The sequence below is a fragment of the Spermophilus citellus genome (assembly GCF_964194105.1).
Source record: "Spermophilus citellus genome assembly, chromosome: 8".
Taxonomy (NCBI): Eukaryota; Metazoa; Chordata; class Mammalia; order Rodentia; family Sciuridae; genus Spermophilus; species Spermophilus citellus.
In genome coordinates, this window is record NC_138189.1 from 37,942,518 (window position 1) to 37,962,073 (window position 19,556).

The window sequence follows — 19,556 nt, forward strand, 5'->3', positions numbered from 1 at the left end:
ATTTCTATTTCTTATTTTAACGGTATTTAATCTCCTTTATCACTTTTAATTCATCCCTCAGATCTTCTTTTAGTTAACTTAACATTTTAATAATCAATTTTTAATAGTCTTCCTTTGGAGTATTATCCCATTCATTATCTGTAGGATTCTTTGTTGGGGGTTTGTGAGTTTGGGGGGATATTTGTTTGCCTGTTTCCTTATCCTGTCAGAGGTTCTGGACTTCTGCATCAGTGGAGGTGGATTCTCCTTCCTCTTTTATAGGTGTGTCCTTAAGTGTGTAGCAAACACACACACACACATCAAAAACAGACGTGTGTGTGTGCATGTATCAAAAGTAGAGAGAAATCCAAGAAAAATAAATATACATACACATTTATTTATTTTTCTTTGATTTCTCTCTACCTTTGATATATGAGTAGATGTTAAGGACAGGGCAACATGAAGTTTCCATTTGGTTGTTTCTCTTTGGAGTCTGGATTTTGTTTGGAAGTTTTTCTCCCCAATTCCATAAATTGAAGATTCATTTAGGCTCAGGTGGGATTAGATCTGGTGTAGGGTGAGATACACTGTTGTTTGGCTAGGTCATAAGAATTTCTCAGCAGTAGAGTATCTCTTCTGTAATCTTGACATGTCCTAACCATTTTCCAGCCCCTCTTGGAGGTAGGAAGGGAGGAGCTAAGAATTCCACTAATGTTAATAACTGATGTGTAAAGATAAGTGTTACAGTCTTTGATGTCTGTAACATTAATTTCCACCTATGTAGGAATGATGGTGTCAGTAATTAACATCAGTGCTAACAATACAAAACTGCAAACTAGATCTGGCATTCGGCATCAAGTGTATACTATGTTGTCCACTGTATTGATAATCACGTCAACATGAATGAGGTATGAAGTGCATAAACTATCTAATTCTATTATTCAATGGGATTATAGTTTATTAAATAAAAAGAAAATAGAATGGGAAGGTGGGAGAAAGTATGAAATATTTTAAAAAGCAAACAGAGAAGAGGCAGGAGATAATTAGCAGATGTCAGCTGTAAAGAAACAGTAATGAAAGATTTGCTGAAACCAATAAAATAAAGAGAGGAAGTGGGAATGGGAAGATTTGCCTGTTAGTAGGGAAAGTTAAGCAGCTAAAAGGGACCCAGAACCAAGGTGTGATGTGAGCAAACTGGCAACTATTAGATTAAATCAATTTGAACAGACATTTCCTTGAATCCCACCTAAGACAAGTCGAGTTTAAATAACAAGTATAGATGGAAGCAATTAATATGAAGTAGAATTATAAGAATATGTATATTTTTTTTTCAAATTTGTCTGTGCAGTGAGTACACACAGACCCACAAACATCATATATAATCATACATAATAGAAAAAAGTAAAAATTAATACAATACAATAAAATGATGTTTGGAAAACATTTTTAAATAGTTATAATTTTAAAAAAATAATAAGAAGTGGAATAAAAATAGGAGTACAGATAAAGAAAAAACAAGTGATAAAAAAGACAAAATCTTGCTGAGAAATAAGGAACTTGTTTATATTGAGATGGTCAAAAAAACTGTTGGCAGAGATGAAACTCTTGGTTGTTTTTTGGTTTATAGGCTTGGGATCAGAGGGCTGCTATCTGTCCTTGTGGTTAGGAGATACTGTTGATTGTAAGAGATCTCAGCTTTCAGTGTGTTGGTTTACAGTGGGAGTATTACAATTTGGGTGCTAATAAATCGTGTGTTTCTGTGGCAGGGGTGGTGTCCTGTTTTAAATTGGACATTCTAGTAATTGAGGCTTAATCTCAACTGAACTTTGGAATTCTATGTGTAGGAGTATGCCAACTGAACCACACCCTGGATTGCTAAATGGCTGGAAGGTTGTCCAAGTCTCCGCAGGGTATCAGAATTTCTAAGGCCTCTAGTAAATCCACTTCTAAGGTGTGTAGAGATAGCCTTCCTGGTCTCAGATTCACTGCAATGCATATGAAATACCAGTTTATCTGCCCCAGGGGTGCAGATGCGCCTGTGTGTCCGCTACAGTGCCAGCAATGAAGGTAGCATTCCTCCCTTGGGATCCAGAACCTGAACGGTCCATGTATAATTTTCTTTATGCTCATTTTAATCTCTTTGGTTCAGGTGTCTTCTAGAAAAAAAAAAAAAATTTAAGTTGCCTTCATAAGTTCCCAACTTTCTGTCACTGACAGCAGTACCACCTGGTGCGGTGGTGGCACCAGAGGTAGTATTTTCCGTCTGGCCTTCGCATGGACCCTAGCGGCAGCTGTAGAGTGGGAGACGTTTCCCACTAGGCGCATGCGCACTAGGGACTTTTTCTCTTCTTGGTGCTCTGTCGGCAGTGGCAGTACCAGCTGCGATGTTTTCCTTGGGGGGTGTGAGTGAAGCATATTACTGTGGGGCGCTTTTATTGCCAGGTGGTCCCCAACGTCCCCCCCCCCCCCCGCCCCAGAGAACTGTGGTGTCTGCCTTTGGGCCCGCTCGTTTTCCACACCTGGAGCATTCTCAGGGCACTAATTTTGGATTTCCTTATAGTAAACCACTACCCTACCGACTCTTTGTACGTTAAACTCAGCCTCCCTCTCTAATATACAGGTTTCCCCAAGTCAGTTTTCCAATTAAAAATAAAAAATTCTTTATCCGCTGGCCACCCCTTTGTGCGCACTGACCCTGGCCGTCGCTGGCACCGAGCTGGCGCTCCTCTAACTTGTTATGTCCTACCTTCAAGTTTCTGACTTTGTGCATCTTTCCAAACATTTTTTAACAGTTTTCAGTGAGTTTCCTTAGTTACTCACCTCTCTGAGAAGCAGTATCCCCACGGTAAGGCCGATGTGAGGAGCTGCTGTGAGGCATCCGCCATCTTCCTTGCCCCCTCCACAAGCTCCTCTGTGTATCTAAGGATAGAGCTTTTGCAATCTCTTTTCTTAACAATTTTCAAAATAATCCTCCTTTATACTCTATGATTATATGTTTTCCCCTCTGCACATTAAAACCTTACTTATGGGCGGGAGGGTGGAGTAAGGATTTCATCAGGTCTCATTGGGAGAGACTCTTTGTAGTATTTATGGGAACCTAGATGCTGACAGGGATTCTTATGATTACTGAAGCATGTATTTCATTGGTAAATGTGCTAGTCGCTAGGGCAAAGTTTACAATATCTTGACATTGGCTAGTTATACCTTTTTTTTTTTTTTTTTTACACTGGCTGAATTACAACAAGAACCCAACCTCTAAACTTGGAATTGATCATCACAAATTGCTTATTTTCCTGGTCAACAGGATCTATCTGCCTACTAATTCTTCCATTAACAACTATTTAAAATAGCAACTATTATGATAATTGATTATGAGCACTCAGTGTTTGAAAGTATGATACCAATCTGTACAGAGCAATTAACTGTTTTTAAGATAATGTGGGGTTTTTGTTGTTGAACATGTTACAGTTTTTAAAGTACCTTGATTTTAAATTTTCTCACATGATGCTCACAATAAGCAAAATATGCCATTTTATCTTCATTTTATAAACAAAGCATCTGAGGTATAGGAGAGTATGTTTGCCACCTATAGTTACACAAATCTACATGTGGTAAAGCTTAAAATCAAAGTGTTTTGAAATCTAGAGCTAAGAATCTATTCAATTCATCTTTCTCCTTAAAGTTTTGCTCTAATCCTCAAATAGTTAAGGATTTGAAAAAGATGCAAATGGTATGGTACAAATTGAGAGAAGAGAATTGCATATAACCATGTGGCTTTATAAATGTTATAAGGTTTTAGATTTTAAAAAAGATAGTGTTTGATTAATATTAAATAATGAACACCTTTGTCATTTAATAAGAAAGAATGGCTTTCAATCACTGCAAGATGGTTTCTGAGTAAACAGTAAAAATATTTTTGAACCCAATGTGAAAAGAAGCAGAGATTCATTGTTCAGAATGAATATTATACAGGGGTCTAGATGGAGTATAATTTGCCCAGTTGTAGGGCAAATTGATTCTCAATTAGTGATTTATATTGCAATGTTAGTACACAGATATTGTGCAGGAATTATGCAGTATTTTGTTACTGGTTGCTAAAGCATTCACAAAGTAACTATGGACATACAAGTATCCTTTAAAAGAAAAATTGAGCCTTATATTTTTATTATGTTGGGATCCATATCTTTTTTTTTTTTTTTTTTTTAAAGAGAGAGTGCGAGAGAGGGAGAGAGAGAGAAAGAATTTTAATATTTATTTTTTGGTTATCTGCGGACACAACATCTTTGTATGTGGTACTGAGGATCGAACCCGGGCCGCATGCATGCCAGGCGAGCACGCTACCACTTGAGCCACATCCCCAGCCAAGGGATCCATATCTTAAAGACTATGATTTTACTGTTGGCAATTGATTTTCTTTTAATGGGCAATTATACTTTGAATTAATAGAGGTCCTTAAAAACAGACAAAAAATAAAGCACTAAGATAATCATCACCATCCATCCCCTGTTGCTTGATCCATTTATTGAGCCCAAATCTTCCTGTATTTCACTGCCAGGGAAAACCTGGTTAGAAAGAAAAATACAGGGGCTTGTCCTCATTTGCTACCTTTTGCAGAAGGTAAGGAAAAAAGAACTCTCAAGAGCAAACAATTCTAAATTCAAACCAATTCCTTAAATGAAGCATAAATAAATGTAAGAGGAACTGTTGATCATTTATACTTCTGATTTCAGTTTTCTCATCTTTATCTACACGTGCTTTATCACTACTTTTCAGGACCCACAGATAGGTTGCAATTCATTAGAAAGATCTAGATAATGGCAATTGATAAACATTATGAGTCAAACAGCAGAAAAGAATTTGCAGTTTTAAAAATACCTTTTCCTTTTAAGGGCATTCATGTTTAGTTATTATCAATCATTCCACTCCAAAATAAAACCATAAGAATAATATCTAGGTGTAAATTTTGGAAATGATGCATCTCATACAATTTCTGAGCTTTCCGATGGTATCATTACCTTAACTTCAAACCTTGAAGTTCAATTACATATATTTGATCTATATTGGTGGAAATACTTGTGCATAGTTCTGTTCTAGTACTTTTAACCTACTAGTTGCCTTACACTTGAAGGAGTAAATTTCAATATATCCAAATGTATCTCTCAGGGGATATCAGGAGGGTGGGTCCTGGATGTCCACAATGCCATATGCTATAAAATTTTTAACAAAGAGCCTTAGATGATGATGATGATGATAAAATTATGTGTTTGGTTTTATTTCACAGGACTATACCCTCACCATGTATTTCCAACAGTCTTGGAAAGACAAACGGCTTTCTTATTCTGGAATCCCTCTAAACCTCACCCTAGACAACAGGGTAGCAGACCAGCTCTGGGTGCCAGACACCTACTTTCTGAATGACAAGAAGTCGTTTGTGCATGGAGTCACAGTGAAAAATCGAATGATCCGACTGCATCCTGACGGAACAGTTCTCTATGGACTCCGGTAAATGACTTCATATTGCATGTTTTAATGTTGCTATGAGGGTTTTATTTCCTACTTTGTAAGTGGACACGGGAAAGATGCAAGTAGGAGGTACTCATGTCCATTAAAATCTGACATTAAAGATGAGAATCTCTGGAAACATTTCAGCTCAATGTAGACAACTTTGTCCATTAAGTACAGTGAAGTTTTGCTCTGATCCTCAAGTAATTAAGAAAGTAATCAGAAAATATATCTTTGCCAGAGATTTCACATCTTGCTTGTTTTTTTTTTTTTTAAGACAATTGCTTGATTATCTAAGAGCCACCCAGATTGAACTGAAATGTGTTCTAGGTGTTGGGAAGAGCAATTTAGAAATGAAATTAGGAAACTGTGAAGAGATAAGAAAATATTCTGTGGTCTATTTAGGATGATACATAGGGCTTTAATTCCTTTAAATTTTTATGTTACGATTTATATTTAGGCAATGTTCTATGTTAAATTAATTTTGTGTGAGGTTGAGGTTGAGGTTCAATTTTTTTTTCCATGTGACTATCTACATTTTTGGGTTTCAGTTATTGTAAATATTTTTCATTTTCCATTATATTGTGTAGGTGACTTTAACTGTATAAGTGGAGGTCTATTTCTAGGCTCTGTTCTGTTCTCTTTATTTATCCTCAGGCAATGTCACCCTATTTTAATTATAGCTGCTCTGTGGCAAGTCATGAAGTCAAGAAGTGTTAAGTCCTCAAACTTTATATTTATTTTCACAACTCTGTTAGATATTCTAGGTCCTTTGCATCTCCCTATAACTTTTAGAATCAACTTCTCAACTTTTACAAGGAAATAATAGCATACTGGGGTATAATTGAGGTATAGTGAATATATAGTAAGTTTGCGAAGAACTGACACCTTAAAACTGTTAAGTCTTCTAATCCATGAACATGATATATCTTCATTTATTTAGGTTGTCTTTAATTGATATTACATGTTTTGTAACATAGTATTTTTGTTTTGTTCTGTTTCAGAATAAGATAGAAAGGAGTATCATACACTTAATGGAGGTCTATTATTAGTCTTCATGTAGCTAAATGCATACTAAAAACGTTGGGCTGTGTTTAAAAATCAGCTTCCTGTTTTAACAAAGAGATATCTAATCTATATCTAATTCATGTCTAAACTATGTTGTTATAAGATATGGAGAGTGGTGGTTCTATAACATTTGGTGTCACCTTTGTTATCACTTTGACAAGCAGATAAATGATATACAGTGTATCCACAAACTCTTATATGCACCCAATTTTCTTGCCATTTCAGATTGTTTATAAGCTCCCTAAAATCTTCTATGTATAAGAAACAAACTAAAACTCTGGTGTCAATTAGTTACAATTTATTCTGTAAGCTCACTGATACTCCCAAACAGTATACACCTGAAAAACCATATCTGAGATAAAAGTAAAATCATCATCTAGGGCTAGGATTGTGGCTCATCGTAGAACACTTTCCTAGCATATGTGAGGCACTGGGTTCCATCCTCAGTACCACATAAAAATAAATAAAACAAAGGTATTGTGTACATCTCTGACTTAAAAAAATTTAATCTTAACATATTGGTTAATTATTTGTTGATAACTTTGATTTTAATTTACACAGTAAAATGACATCCACTTTTTTGGCAAAATTATATTTTGAAATTTTCCATTCTTTTGGTGCTCCAAAGCTTTCAACTCCAGTTAAAGAAAAAAAAAATTTCTGTTTCTTGGAAAAGTAATGAAATAAGCAATAGTTTGTTTGAGTCTATTGATAATAGCTAAAGAAAAAATAGTTTCTTTCAGTCTACTGATAATGGATAAAGAAAAAAAATTTACTAATCCAAGATAAGTATTTTGATGGTTCATCACTGAAAATCAGTTGCAATATATCTTTGTTATCTATCCAACTTAAATATGCATTTTTGGAAAATAATTCTGTGACCCAACTTAAATATATTAGCCACTATACACATAAGCATACTGATTCACCAAGAATGTATAAAAAGTTGTTTTGTTGGGGAGAGAAAGGACAACTATATGTTTTGCAAGAATGGCAGTCAAATTCTCAGTTCACAAAACTTCACTTCAGGCATTTTTCCAAATTATTGGAATCTTTGCCATTAGGAAGAAAATATTAAAGAATCATGAAGTTGAACAGACCTCCTTTTAAAACTGGGAAAACTGAAGCAAAAGCAGGAAAGGGCTTTAACCAAGGACACAAGAAGGTATTGCAAAATTGAACCAAAATTCAGATAGCCTTAACTCCTGTACCTGTGCTTTCCCTACCCCATTGCTTTTCAATCACTCTGAGGAGTCAGCATCTCCTTCCAAATTGTACAACATTGTTCTCTCCTCTTTGGACATTCGGGGTCTTTGTAACCTGCAGATTACAACCAGACCAGGAGAATCTAAAGAGAAACATAAACCATCTGTCTATTATCAGGGCTTTTATCTCTTTAGGACAACAACTTTCTATATAATAATCTCACACCAGCTCTAATATCTTCTGTTCTTCCTCATAACCTCTTCCCTCATAAGTTTGGTTTTTCTTTTTCTAGAGGTTATAAATATCCTGGAGATACCATAGGTATGGCAGAGAAAGTATGACATTTGGAGTTAGAGAACTAAGGTAGGGCCTTAGTGTCACAATTTTTTTGACTGTTTGACCTGGAACAAATTATGTAAATTTTCTGAGCCTTATTTTTTATTATCTACAGTAAGGGATTAATGCCCTCTAACTTATTATTGAGAAGATCTTATGAATTAATTAACAGGAGAGAGACTAGATGGTAAGTTCTAAATTTTATTATTCTAAAGTAATTGCGCTTTATATCGCCTTATTAGGTACTGGGAAAGTGGCATCTTGAGGGTGGTTGTCTAACTCCTGGGATATCAGTGATTAGAACAGAGATGCAGTTGTCCCATTAAGAAAACACTCACTGAATGCCTGGTATGTGTATTTACTCACTATTTTGGCCCTGGGAATAATTTCCCAGGAGCCTGGTAGAAATTTGTCATTGTGGCATTGTGGAAAGCACCTGGGATTCAGAGCCAAGAGGCTTATGTCCTAACCAGTTTGTACCTTTTAGTTGCCATTTCATCTTCCTGGGCTTCAGATACCCAGCCTTAAAGGGAAGAGATTGGACAAAATTACCTTTAAATTACTTCTAAACCTAAATTTTATTATTTCTACCATCTTACATATTATGTTATGCTCATTTTAATTTATCTGACGTAGCATTTCTTGTAGAAATAAAAACCTGCGCTTTTTTTGTAAGAGTCTTCTTAAGAGTAGTATCATTTATCATTCCTAAGCATACATAGTAGAAAATCTTTATCATATAACACATATATTGGCATCTTAATAGCTATACAGTATGTATTTTAGACATGACTAATCAGGAGAATGAAACTCATAGTCTTATACTTCTTCATAAGTCCGGCTAATAGTCATTCTGAAAGAGGTCATACATAAATGAGGAACTTTTAGTGATGATGGCATCAATGAGATTTTTATGAGTGCATTCCAAAGTCTCTTTGACCAAGTATTTCATAATCATAAAGCCATATCATTGAACTAAAACAACTTTTCATTTTTTAAATTTTTTATTCTAATTTGCTATGTATGACACTGGAATGCATTACAATTCATATTACATATATAGAGCACAATTTTTCATATCTCTGGTTGTATACAAAGTATATTCACACCAGTTCATGTCTTCATACATGTACTTTGGATAATGATGTCCATCTCGTTCAACCATCATAACCCCATGTCCCCTCCCATCCCCTCCCATCCCTCTGCCCTATCTAGAGTTCATCTATTCCTCCCATGCTCCTCCCCCTGCCCCCACTGTGAACCAGCCTCTTTATATCAGAGAAAACATTCGACATTTGTTTCTTTGGGATTAGCTAACTTCACTTACCATTATCTTATCCAACTCCATGTATATACCTGCAAATGCCATGATTTTATTTTCTTTCATTGCTGAGTAATATTCTATTGTGTATATATGCCAATTTTTTAAATCCATTCATCTACTACTACCAAAAGCACTATACAGATTTAATGCAATTCCAATCAAAACCCCAATGGAATTCCTCATAGAAATAGAAAAAGCAGTCATGAAATTCATCTGGAAAAATAAGAGACCTAGAATAGCTAAAGCAATACTTAGCAGGAAGAGTACAGCAGGTGGCATCACTATACCACACCTTCAACTATATTACAGAGCAATAGTAACAAAAACAGCATGGTATTGGCACCAAAACAGACTAGTAGAGCAATGGTACAGAATAGAGAACACAGAGACTAACCCTCAAAATTATAATTATCTTATATTAATTAAAGGCACAAAAAACATACATTGGAGAAAAGATAGCCTCTTTAACAAATGGTGCTGGGAAATCTGGAAATCCATATGCAACAGAATGAAATTAAACCCCTGTCTCTCACCATGCACAAAACTCAATTCAAATTGGATCAAGGACCTTGGAATTAAACCAGAGATCCTGTGTCTAATAGAAGAAAAAGTAGGCCCTAATCTCTATCATGTCAGATTAGGCCTCTACTTCTCTAATAAGACTCCTATAACACAAGAATTAAAATCGAGAATCAAAAAATGGGATGGACTCAAACTAAAAAGTTTCTTCTCAGCAAAATAAACAATCTGTGAGGTGAATAGAGAGCCTCCAGCTTGGGAGCAAATTTTTACCCCTCACACATCAGAGCACTAATCTCTAGGGTATATAAAGAACTCAAAAAGCTAAATACCAAAAAATCAAATATCCCAATCAATAAATGGACCAAGGACCTTAACAGACACTTCTCAGAAGATGATACACAATCAATCAACAAATATATGAAAAAATGTTCATCTCTAGCAATTAGAGAAATGCATATCAAAACTACTGTAAGATTTCATCTCATGCCAGTCAGAATGGCAGCTATCAAGAATACAAACAACAATAAGTGTCAGTGAGGATGTGGGGAAAACGGCACACTCATATATTGCTGGTGGTACTGCAAATTGGTGCAGCCAACATGGAAAGCAGTACGGAGAATTCTTGGAAAACTGGGAATGGAACCACCGTTCAACCCAGCTATCCCTCTCCTCAGTCTATACCCAAAGGATTTAAAAACAGCATACTACATACAGAGACACAGCCACATCAATGTTTATAGCAGCACAATTCACAATACCTAAAGCAACTTTTCTACATTCAAACTCAATATGAGATACAACTTAATTTACATGATATCACAAGTATACAGTTGGTTGTTTGGGGTTTTAGTGTGAATGGTGTCAAATCAGATTTTACACCCAAGCCCTGTAAACACTCTAACAATCCTTTCTGACAAGTTACCATTACTTTTGAGGAACTGGGCTACTGTGCAGTAGATATTTAGCCCATTGTTGAGATTCCATTTCTTTCTCTCTTTTTTAAAATTATTTATTTATTTTTAGTTTTTTAGGTGGACACAACATCTTTATTTTATTTTTATGTGGTGCTGAGAATCGAACCCAGTGCCCCACGCATACTAGGCGAGCGTGCTACCACTTAAGCCACATCCCCAGCCTGAGACTCCATTTCTTATGCCTCTTATTCTCAACTCACCTCTGTTGTGACCAAATGACTCCAAGGAATAATCCTGAATCCTCCATCATTTCTTCTTTGATTTCACTGGGGAGCTAATGCATGTCTGTTTTGTGCTAAAGATTTTGTTAGGAGACTGGAGCTTCAGTGCACATCCTATGAGCCCTTTGGTCCTTGCAGTGTGTACATTGTCATTCCCTTTCTTACTCAAAAGTGGAGACTAAACAATATCAACACTTTCTATGTCACATATTGAATCTTTAGAATTCTCCCACTTTTTTCTCCCTTCTTTTCATTTAACAATGAGGAAGAATTTCCTCTTCCTTTGAAGCTAATCCCTTTACACTTGCATTTACTGTTAGTATTGCATATAATTTCAGACTTTGCTCTTCTCTTTTACTTAAATCTTCAGTTTTTTGTATTCTGTTGACTCCTTTGCCTTGATTTTCTCCAGCGTTTGCAGAGCTTTGGTTTCCTGTACCCCATCACCACCCATTTACACATTTGCTCCTCAATTCCCAGCAACAGGGCTTCCATCCACGCTGCTTTTTAATTTGTTGTTGTTGTTGTCATTCAGCACTGGGAGTGGAACCCAGCACCTTGCATATGCTAGACAGTTGCTCTACCACTGAGCTACATTCCTATCCCTTATTTTTCATTTTGAGACGGAGTCTCAATAAGTTGCCCAGGCTGTTCTTGAACTCGCCTCCAGAATAGCTAGGAATACAGGAGTACCCTACCATGCCCAGTCATGCTGCTTTGTTAAAACACCTTCATTGAAAATTATGAAAACCTTCCCTCTCAATTTACACTCTTGATAAAAATGATGGGTGAATAATGCCAGCCCTTGATGTCAGGATTTCTAATGACTGCTTATCTCTTGTCCTGTCTTTTTGCTGTTTTGTTGCTGACTCCTCCTTGCCCTCTAATTGTAACCTACAGGGACTCTTCCAAGGTTGAACTGATCATTGGAACTTTTTTTTTTAACATTAGAGCTTTATGGTTATATATGTAGAAGTTGGGTTCATCCTGACAGAATCATTCATGCATGGAAATTGGTACCAGTTCACGATCTCCACTTTTCCCTCCCATCCTTCTTCCCCTTTCTCATTCTCCTTCCTCTATTAGACTTCCTTTTGCTCATCTGTTAATTTATATTTGATTAGTTCTTTATGTTCTCCCATCCATTCTTTTCCCTTTTCTTTATTTTACTCTAGCTTTAAGTATCTAAAATCCCAAACCACTGAGTTTCAGAAAAATATGTAAAATTGTTTACTGAGCACCTGAATCTGGATGCCCTGCCAGCTCCTCCTGACACAATCCCTTTTCACCTCATTTGCTTTTCCTAAAACCAAGTCCTCTTTTCCAGGTGCTAACAAAAGTATCATCCTCCTGGTCAGGAGGCATAAAATGTAAGGCATCTTGGACTCCACATCTCTTTTGCCCCTGTGATCTAATCTGTTGCTTCTAATTTGCTCCATCTGTAGAAGATCTCAATCATCTTTTGTACTTCTAAACCATTTCTGCTACCTAAATTAACATCTTCATTGTCTTTCCCTTCCTGGCCAATTTCCTTTCTCAATTTTTCTCTTCCTTATCACTGTCATCTTATTCTTCCCATAGATCATGCCAGATCACATCACTGGCTACATTAAAAACAAAAACCAAATAAAATAAAAATGAGTGGAGGAAAAAAGAAAAAAAAACTTCAGTAGCTCCAAAGTTCCTATAAAATTTTTTTCATATATTTTTTAATATACTCTCCATGTATTTTTTCATATACTCTCCATCTAGCTATGGAATTTCAAACTCAAGGATGCTCAAATATTACAAAATATTATTTTTGTTTCTCTGAAATTCAAATTTAATGGGACAACTTGTAATTTATTTGGCAATCCTAAAGCCCTATTGAAATGCCTTTATTTCTCTACCCAAAAAAATTCTCTTCCCAGCCTAACACTTTTTTCTATCTTACACCTTTTTAAAAAAATCCTTGTTCAGATTTTACTTCCTCCATGAAGACTTTCCCAGTCTTCTCACACAGATGAAAGCTCTCTCTCATTTGATGCTGTACTATATAAATACCCAGGAGATTTGCAAATATCTTAGCATATTACATTTTTCAAATAAATGCCAATAAAAATTATAAAAAATAAAATCAACATGTGCAAGATGTAGTCACCTGACTTAGTAGTTATCAGCTGCAGCATTCCCCATTGGTTAAATGATGGCTTTTAACCAAGGAACAATTATCACTATTAATGACCAGATGTATTCTGTCTCTTATGCAAACATGATCCAGCTGGTAGCACACACTGTTTCTCTCCAAGACCTAGCCACGTGGGGGACTAAAAGACTGTGTTTATCTTTTCCCTGAAAGTGGCAGGCATGGGATGATTTAATTCTGTGAAGACATTCCATGGAGTACTTACCCTTCTGAAAGCTGCCTTCCTTTTGCCTTCACCTTTTCACACTGCCAGTGCTTTCCTTTCGATGTTCTATAACACTCATTCCTTCATCTCCTACCAGAGGCAAGCCCTGGGCCAGATAGATTTGAAGGACCATCTGAGCATGGGTAGTGAAATAGGTTAGCCCAATACTACCTTTCATTAGAGCTCAGTGTTATCTTTAGAGTGTGTATTTAGGCTGGTATACATACATCACGAGTACACATAGAGTAAGAGGTAAATACCAACCTCACTTTAAAATATATATATATTTATTTTTTAGTTTTAGGTGGAAATTATATTTTATTTTTGTGTGGTGCTGAGGATCAAAACCAGTGCCTCATGTATGCTAGGCGAGCACTCTACCACTGAGTCATAACCCCTAGCCCCACCACCTCACTTTACTATTGATAACAACATAGCATGGATTTGAACTAATATTTGTATGTCTAAGTAATTGAAATTATACTATATTCCAGCAGCATACTTCATGTGTCACATATTATCATATTTAATCTTTTCTGCAACACTGGGAGCTGTCTATGTATATTATTTTAGTAAGCTAATTCTACAGGTATCTACATTGGCAGATTTAAAGAAAATTTCCCATCTCATAATTTATTAATTTACCTTTTAAGACTAGGTCCAAAGGTTCTACACATTGCATTTGATCGATATATTTTCCCAAATCTCTTTTATACTGTAGGTTCACTGTTGTTTAATTGCCTTGTAAATTCTCGTTTCATGAAACCATATCTTTTTTGTGTGTGCTTGATTACATCTCCTAATGTAAATTTGTTCCTCTATCTCCTATTTTGAAACTTGATCAGATTTAGATTAGTTGTTGTGTTTTGGCAAAACTGCTTCAGGAGTGATATAGTATACTTGTATCAAGTGACCAAAAATGCTTGTTTCTTTTTCTTAATGATACAATGATTGATAAACCACTTCAGATATTGACAGCCTGATTTATACATTAAAATAATCTCATTGATTTTAGCATAACTGTATTAGTTTGTTAGGGCTGCCACACAAAGAACCACAAACTGAGGAGGCTAAACAACAGAAACTTATTTTCTCACAATTGTGGAGGCAAGAACAAACAAAATAAAAAGATTAGAGTGTTGGTAGAGTTAGTTTCTTTTGAGGGCTGCAAGGAGGAGGTTTCTGGCAGGCCTCTGTCCTTCGTGCATTCATTGATGGCTGTCATCACCTGGTGTCTTCACATGGTCTTCTCTCTGTGCTTCTGTGTCCAAATTTCCCCCTTCAGAAGACTATCAGTCATATTGGACTAGGGCCCACCCTTAATGATCGTACTTGAATTTGATTACCTCTTTAAAGAACCCGTACTCAATAAGATCTCATTCTGAGGTACTGAGGGTTAGGACTTCAAAATATACATTTGTGGGGACATAATTCAACCCATAACAGCAATGATTTTAGCAACTACTGATATTCATTGCCTAAACTTACTTAGATCTTACAAAATGATAATGTTTTATCATCCCCTCTTTATTTATTAACTAGGTTATTCTCTAAAAATCTCTCAACTGTTTGTTATTATGAGGTATAATTTGTGCAGTGAAAGCAGAATAAATACTTGAGTGCTTCTTTTTATTTACAAGTTTTTTTGTTTTTGTTTTGATACCAGAGATTGAACTCTGGGGCACTTGACCACCGAGCCACATCCCCAGCCCTATTTTGTATTTTATTTAGAGACAGGGTCTCGCTGAGTTGCTTAGTGCCCCACCCTGATTGAGGCTGGCTTTGAACTCTTAAACCTCCTATCTCAGCTTCCAGGGCTGCTGGGATTAGGGGTGTGCACCCCTGTGCCCAGCTACAAGTTTTCAAAATAATAAGTTGTTTCCATAAAATCTCCCAAATCTTCCACTGAGCTTTGGCATGTTGTTGTTTGTGTTTTCTTTTATCACTTATGAAGTCATGGCTTGTAACAGGTACATCTGTTTCAATAGCTGCAGCTATTGTTATTCCACTTCTTTCTGTGCATTATCTGTGCCTTATCTTTGGTCAATGTCAGCCCTTTCCAATTGACTACTGAGTTGTTGTTTTTAATAGGAGCTCACTAATTACTATAGCTTCTTTGTTTTCTGATGCAGCAACTTACAAATTTCCTGACCCAGAAATGAAGAAAAAACATCATGACTTTACATTGATATTTCTCATTCAAATTTGTAATTACAGGGTTTTTCCTCATTACTACTTTGATTTTATATTTTGTTTTTCTTTCATAGAAAATCTTGATTCCTAATAATAGTAAAATAATTATATACTTTATCTTATTAAATATATTAGGATGTATATCAAATATGTAAAATATTAGGATATATTCCATCAAGAACACACAAATGAATTGTTTTAAGTTGTATTTTAAGTTTCAATTTAGAAATAGTTCCTTCCTATATGGTTAAAGTACAACTTTTTTTTAAGTATTTTTTATTTAGTTGTAAATGGACACAATACCTTATTTATTTTTTATGTGGTTCTGAGGATCTACCCCAGTGCCTTGCACATACTAAGTGAGTGCTCTACCACAAAGCCACAACCCCAGCCTCAAGGTATAACTTTTTTAAATTTTGGTTTTCATTTTGAATTGTTAAAAATTTGATTTAAATTTTTTTCATAATTATGCAAAATACTTTCATGGTACTAAGGATAAACTGTAAAACAAAAGAAGTCCTACTATCATTTCTGTCCCAGCCTCTCCTGACCAACAACATTCCCTTCTTCCTTCTGTAGAGAAGCATTTTTATTTGCTTTAGGGTTTCTCTCCATTTTAGCAAACATGTATGAATATTTATATTCCTTCCCTTGTTTGGAAGGTATCACAGTATACTAACTACTCCATATCTCTTAAAGTAATTCTGTAAAACCTCCATACGTATTGAAAACAGGAGTTAACCAAAATCTTCTAGCTTCAAATTCTCTGCTCTTAACCCCTGCACAAGGCCTCATTCCCTGAAGAAAATTTCCAGGAACATAATTCCTGTGTATGAATGTTTTATTTCTCCTTATTATAGAAATGAAAATAATTGCTAAAGATACACAGCATAAATGGGAATACTATGACAGAAATGAAAATAATTACAGGAGCTACAAAGCATAAAAGGGAATAGCTCTACCAAGAGTGTGAGCTTTCCAAAATATACATGCTTTTGTTGGGTTTTCTAACAATTCCTACTGAATTCAAATTCTAAAAGAGAAGGGTTCTGAGCTTCAGGTTTCAGAAATGAGCCTAATGTTACCAGAAACCTGTGGCCTGATGAGAATTTTAAGAATTCCCCTACTGTATTTGCCTACCTATGTCTACTCCAAATTTATTTTTTTTAAATGTTTTGACAGTGCCCGACCACGGGTTGTACCTAAGAATATAATCAATGGCAATGCTTATTGAATATAAAAGAGTTTCCCACTATCCCTTGGAGACTCATTTCATCTTACCTTGTTTTTTATAATAAAGCAAAGTAAAAAGCAGAGGCAATTATCTTGATAATACAGATCCAAAATAAATAAATAAATAAAAGCACGCTTACTCACTACTGATTTTTAAAGCAGTTTGGAGACTCTAAATATTTCCTGTTAGCTCTCCATATTGATTGTACACTTTGGGGAAAAACAAAACAAAACAAAACAGTTTCTCTCTTCTAGACCTGGCCAGCACAGAGGCACTTGTGATTCCATTCAAAAGTCCTGGGCAAGTCACACAAAGCTCACTGTGAAAAGTGTTGGGGAAAAATATTTTGAAGTTGATTGCAGAGAATAAATATGTAGACTGATGTAATAATAATATGTGGACAAGCTGATAACGACAAATGCATCTTGTAAGAGAAAGGAACTTTTATTTTTGAATGGAAGGGAAAAGAAACAGATGATGCATAAAGAATACAAAGAATGAATGCCTGGAGACTCTCTTTACAATTCCACTAAAAACAGTGTTGCTGCTATTTTCCTCACAGGTTAGTGGACTTATATCTCAGGGTCAAAAATTATATCATAAGAGTACCAAAAAGCAATTTAAAAGATTCTCCAGTGAAAAGGCTGCTATTTTCACCTAACTTTTATTTTTAATGTTCTTTGTTCATCTATTTATATAGAATACTTCATGATTACATGTTGTTTGTTAGGGTCCCTTATTGATAAACATGGCATTGCAACTAATTCAAATACTGAATGACCCAATTGAAATAATTTTGCTGTTACTATCTCTCATTGTGTGACCATGTGATCTGGGGCTGTATCATAATAATTGATCCTCCTGAATTAAATTAATGTGAAAGAATAAATAAAATCAGTGACAAAAAGCAGTTTAAAAGTAGCCACATATCCTCAAACTCATATGCCTGGTAAAGTATCTTTTGGAAGAGTACCGACTGTAAATTGTCAGGAAGAAAAGAAGAATGAAAGAAATGAGAATAAAAGATGGAAAGATAGAAAGGAGAGAGGGAGGGAGGAAGGGAGTGAAATCAGATATCTTAGAGATATGTTAGAAATTTTAGATCGCAATTATATTACAAAAGATACTATTACTTCCTATGAAGATGTGTTAGGTTTTACAATCACATACAAAACTTTTAAAACTATTTTCCCTAGGACCCTCAACTTATTCCATGAAACTATGAATTTCCAAATTCAGTATTTTCTGTGATTTTTGCCATAACCACATAGCACCTAAATAATGACAAGTTTTTACTTATGTACATATGTGTGTGTGCATATGTGCTATATATTTTTGAAGAAATTTTCATTATCTCTGTATGTGGAAATTATTACTTTTTAAGTGGCATTAAAATACATCTAAGCTACATATTGTTTAAGTTTAAAAGTGCTTATTCATGTTCCATTTAAAATTATTTTTCCTCATTTGTAGAATTGAGATAGCAATATTAACTATCTTATGAAGTATTACTAAGGTTAAATAAATTAATAATAATAAAAGACTTACAATATTCATTAACAGTAAAGCCTAAATGATCATTCATTTATTCCATATGAAATGTGATATAGGCATTATGTTTAGATGATAAACACATGATGATCATAAAATAATAATCATAACCAAAATAAAGACCTTTCTTTACAAACCTTTCAAGGCATCAAGTTAAATTTGGATTCCTTTGGTCAGTGTTATGTATCCCAGATTGTGATGTTGGCTTCACCCCCAGAATCCAACATTTTAATGTATGATTCAACTTCTAATTTTGTATAGCAAAGCAAACCCATACAGTGTTTCTGAAACCTATGTTTCCACTCTGGTTTGCATATCAGATATAATACCAAGCTTTGTATATCATTTCTTAATTTTAAGTACCATGACATTATAACATCCAAATATGGAGGCGTCATATTTTCTACCATTATAACATGCTGCATATGGATTTTGTAGCATCCCATCACTATTATGGAAGTAGTTATTACTTTAGACTAAAACAGAAATATCATAGGGGATCTATAGAAGAATGTGTGCCACTAAAATACAATGAAAATACTGTTTAAAGCTTAAGCTTCTAGGGAAGCATTGACCTATTTTTGCATGTCAACCTAATTAATCTGATCAGAGTTAATAATGTCTTTACAGCAAATTAGCATTGCTTAGTTGCATATAAAAGGTAGTAAATCAATGAATACCATATTTTCTGGAATTAATGTCTCATCCCCTGATTATTTGAAGCCACAAAACACATTTTGAGAAACAAAAAAATTTCCTTAAAAGTTCATTTATCTTCTACCTCTGCTTGAAAACAATGAATGCAGTTTATCCAAAGAGAGTATACCTTGTCCTTCCAGGACACAGGGAATATTAAAGGAGTGGCTCCATGAATTAGTACTTGCTTTTCCACATCCCAAAGGAAAATTTCAGGTTTTATCTAAGTCCCTTTTCTTCTTTTTAATAAAGATAAGGAAAGAGCTTTTGGGATAGAGCCAACCTATAATAAATGCAGTGAACTAGAGCTGACAATGTTGCTTGACCCATTTTCTTCTTGCAAAATAGTGGTAAACACTT

At 35.1% G+C, this 19,556-nt stretch overlaps 1 protein-coding gene across 1 annotated transcript in view; it reads left to right on the forward strand.

Moving 5' to 3' along the window:
* The window catches only part of GABRB1 (gamma-aminobutyric acid type A receptor subunit beta1), a gene marked incomplete at its 3' end in the record, with an annotated part of 379,047 nt that overhangs the window by 138,166 nt on the left and 221,325 nt on the right, over positions 1-19,556 (forward strand). Inside the window, exon 4 of the mRNA XM_081304484.1 lies at positions 5,261-5,481. Coding sequence (XP_081160610.1) covers positions 5,261-5,481 — 221 coding nt within the window. The remainder of the gene's footprint in view (positions 1-5,260; positions 5,482-19,556) is intronic.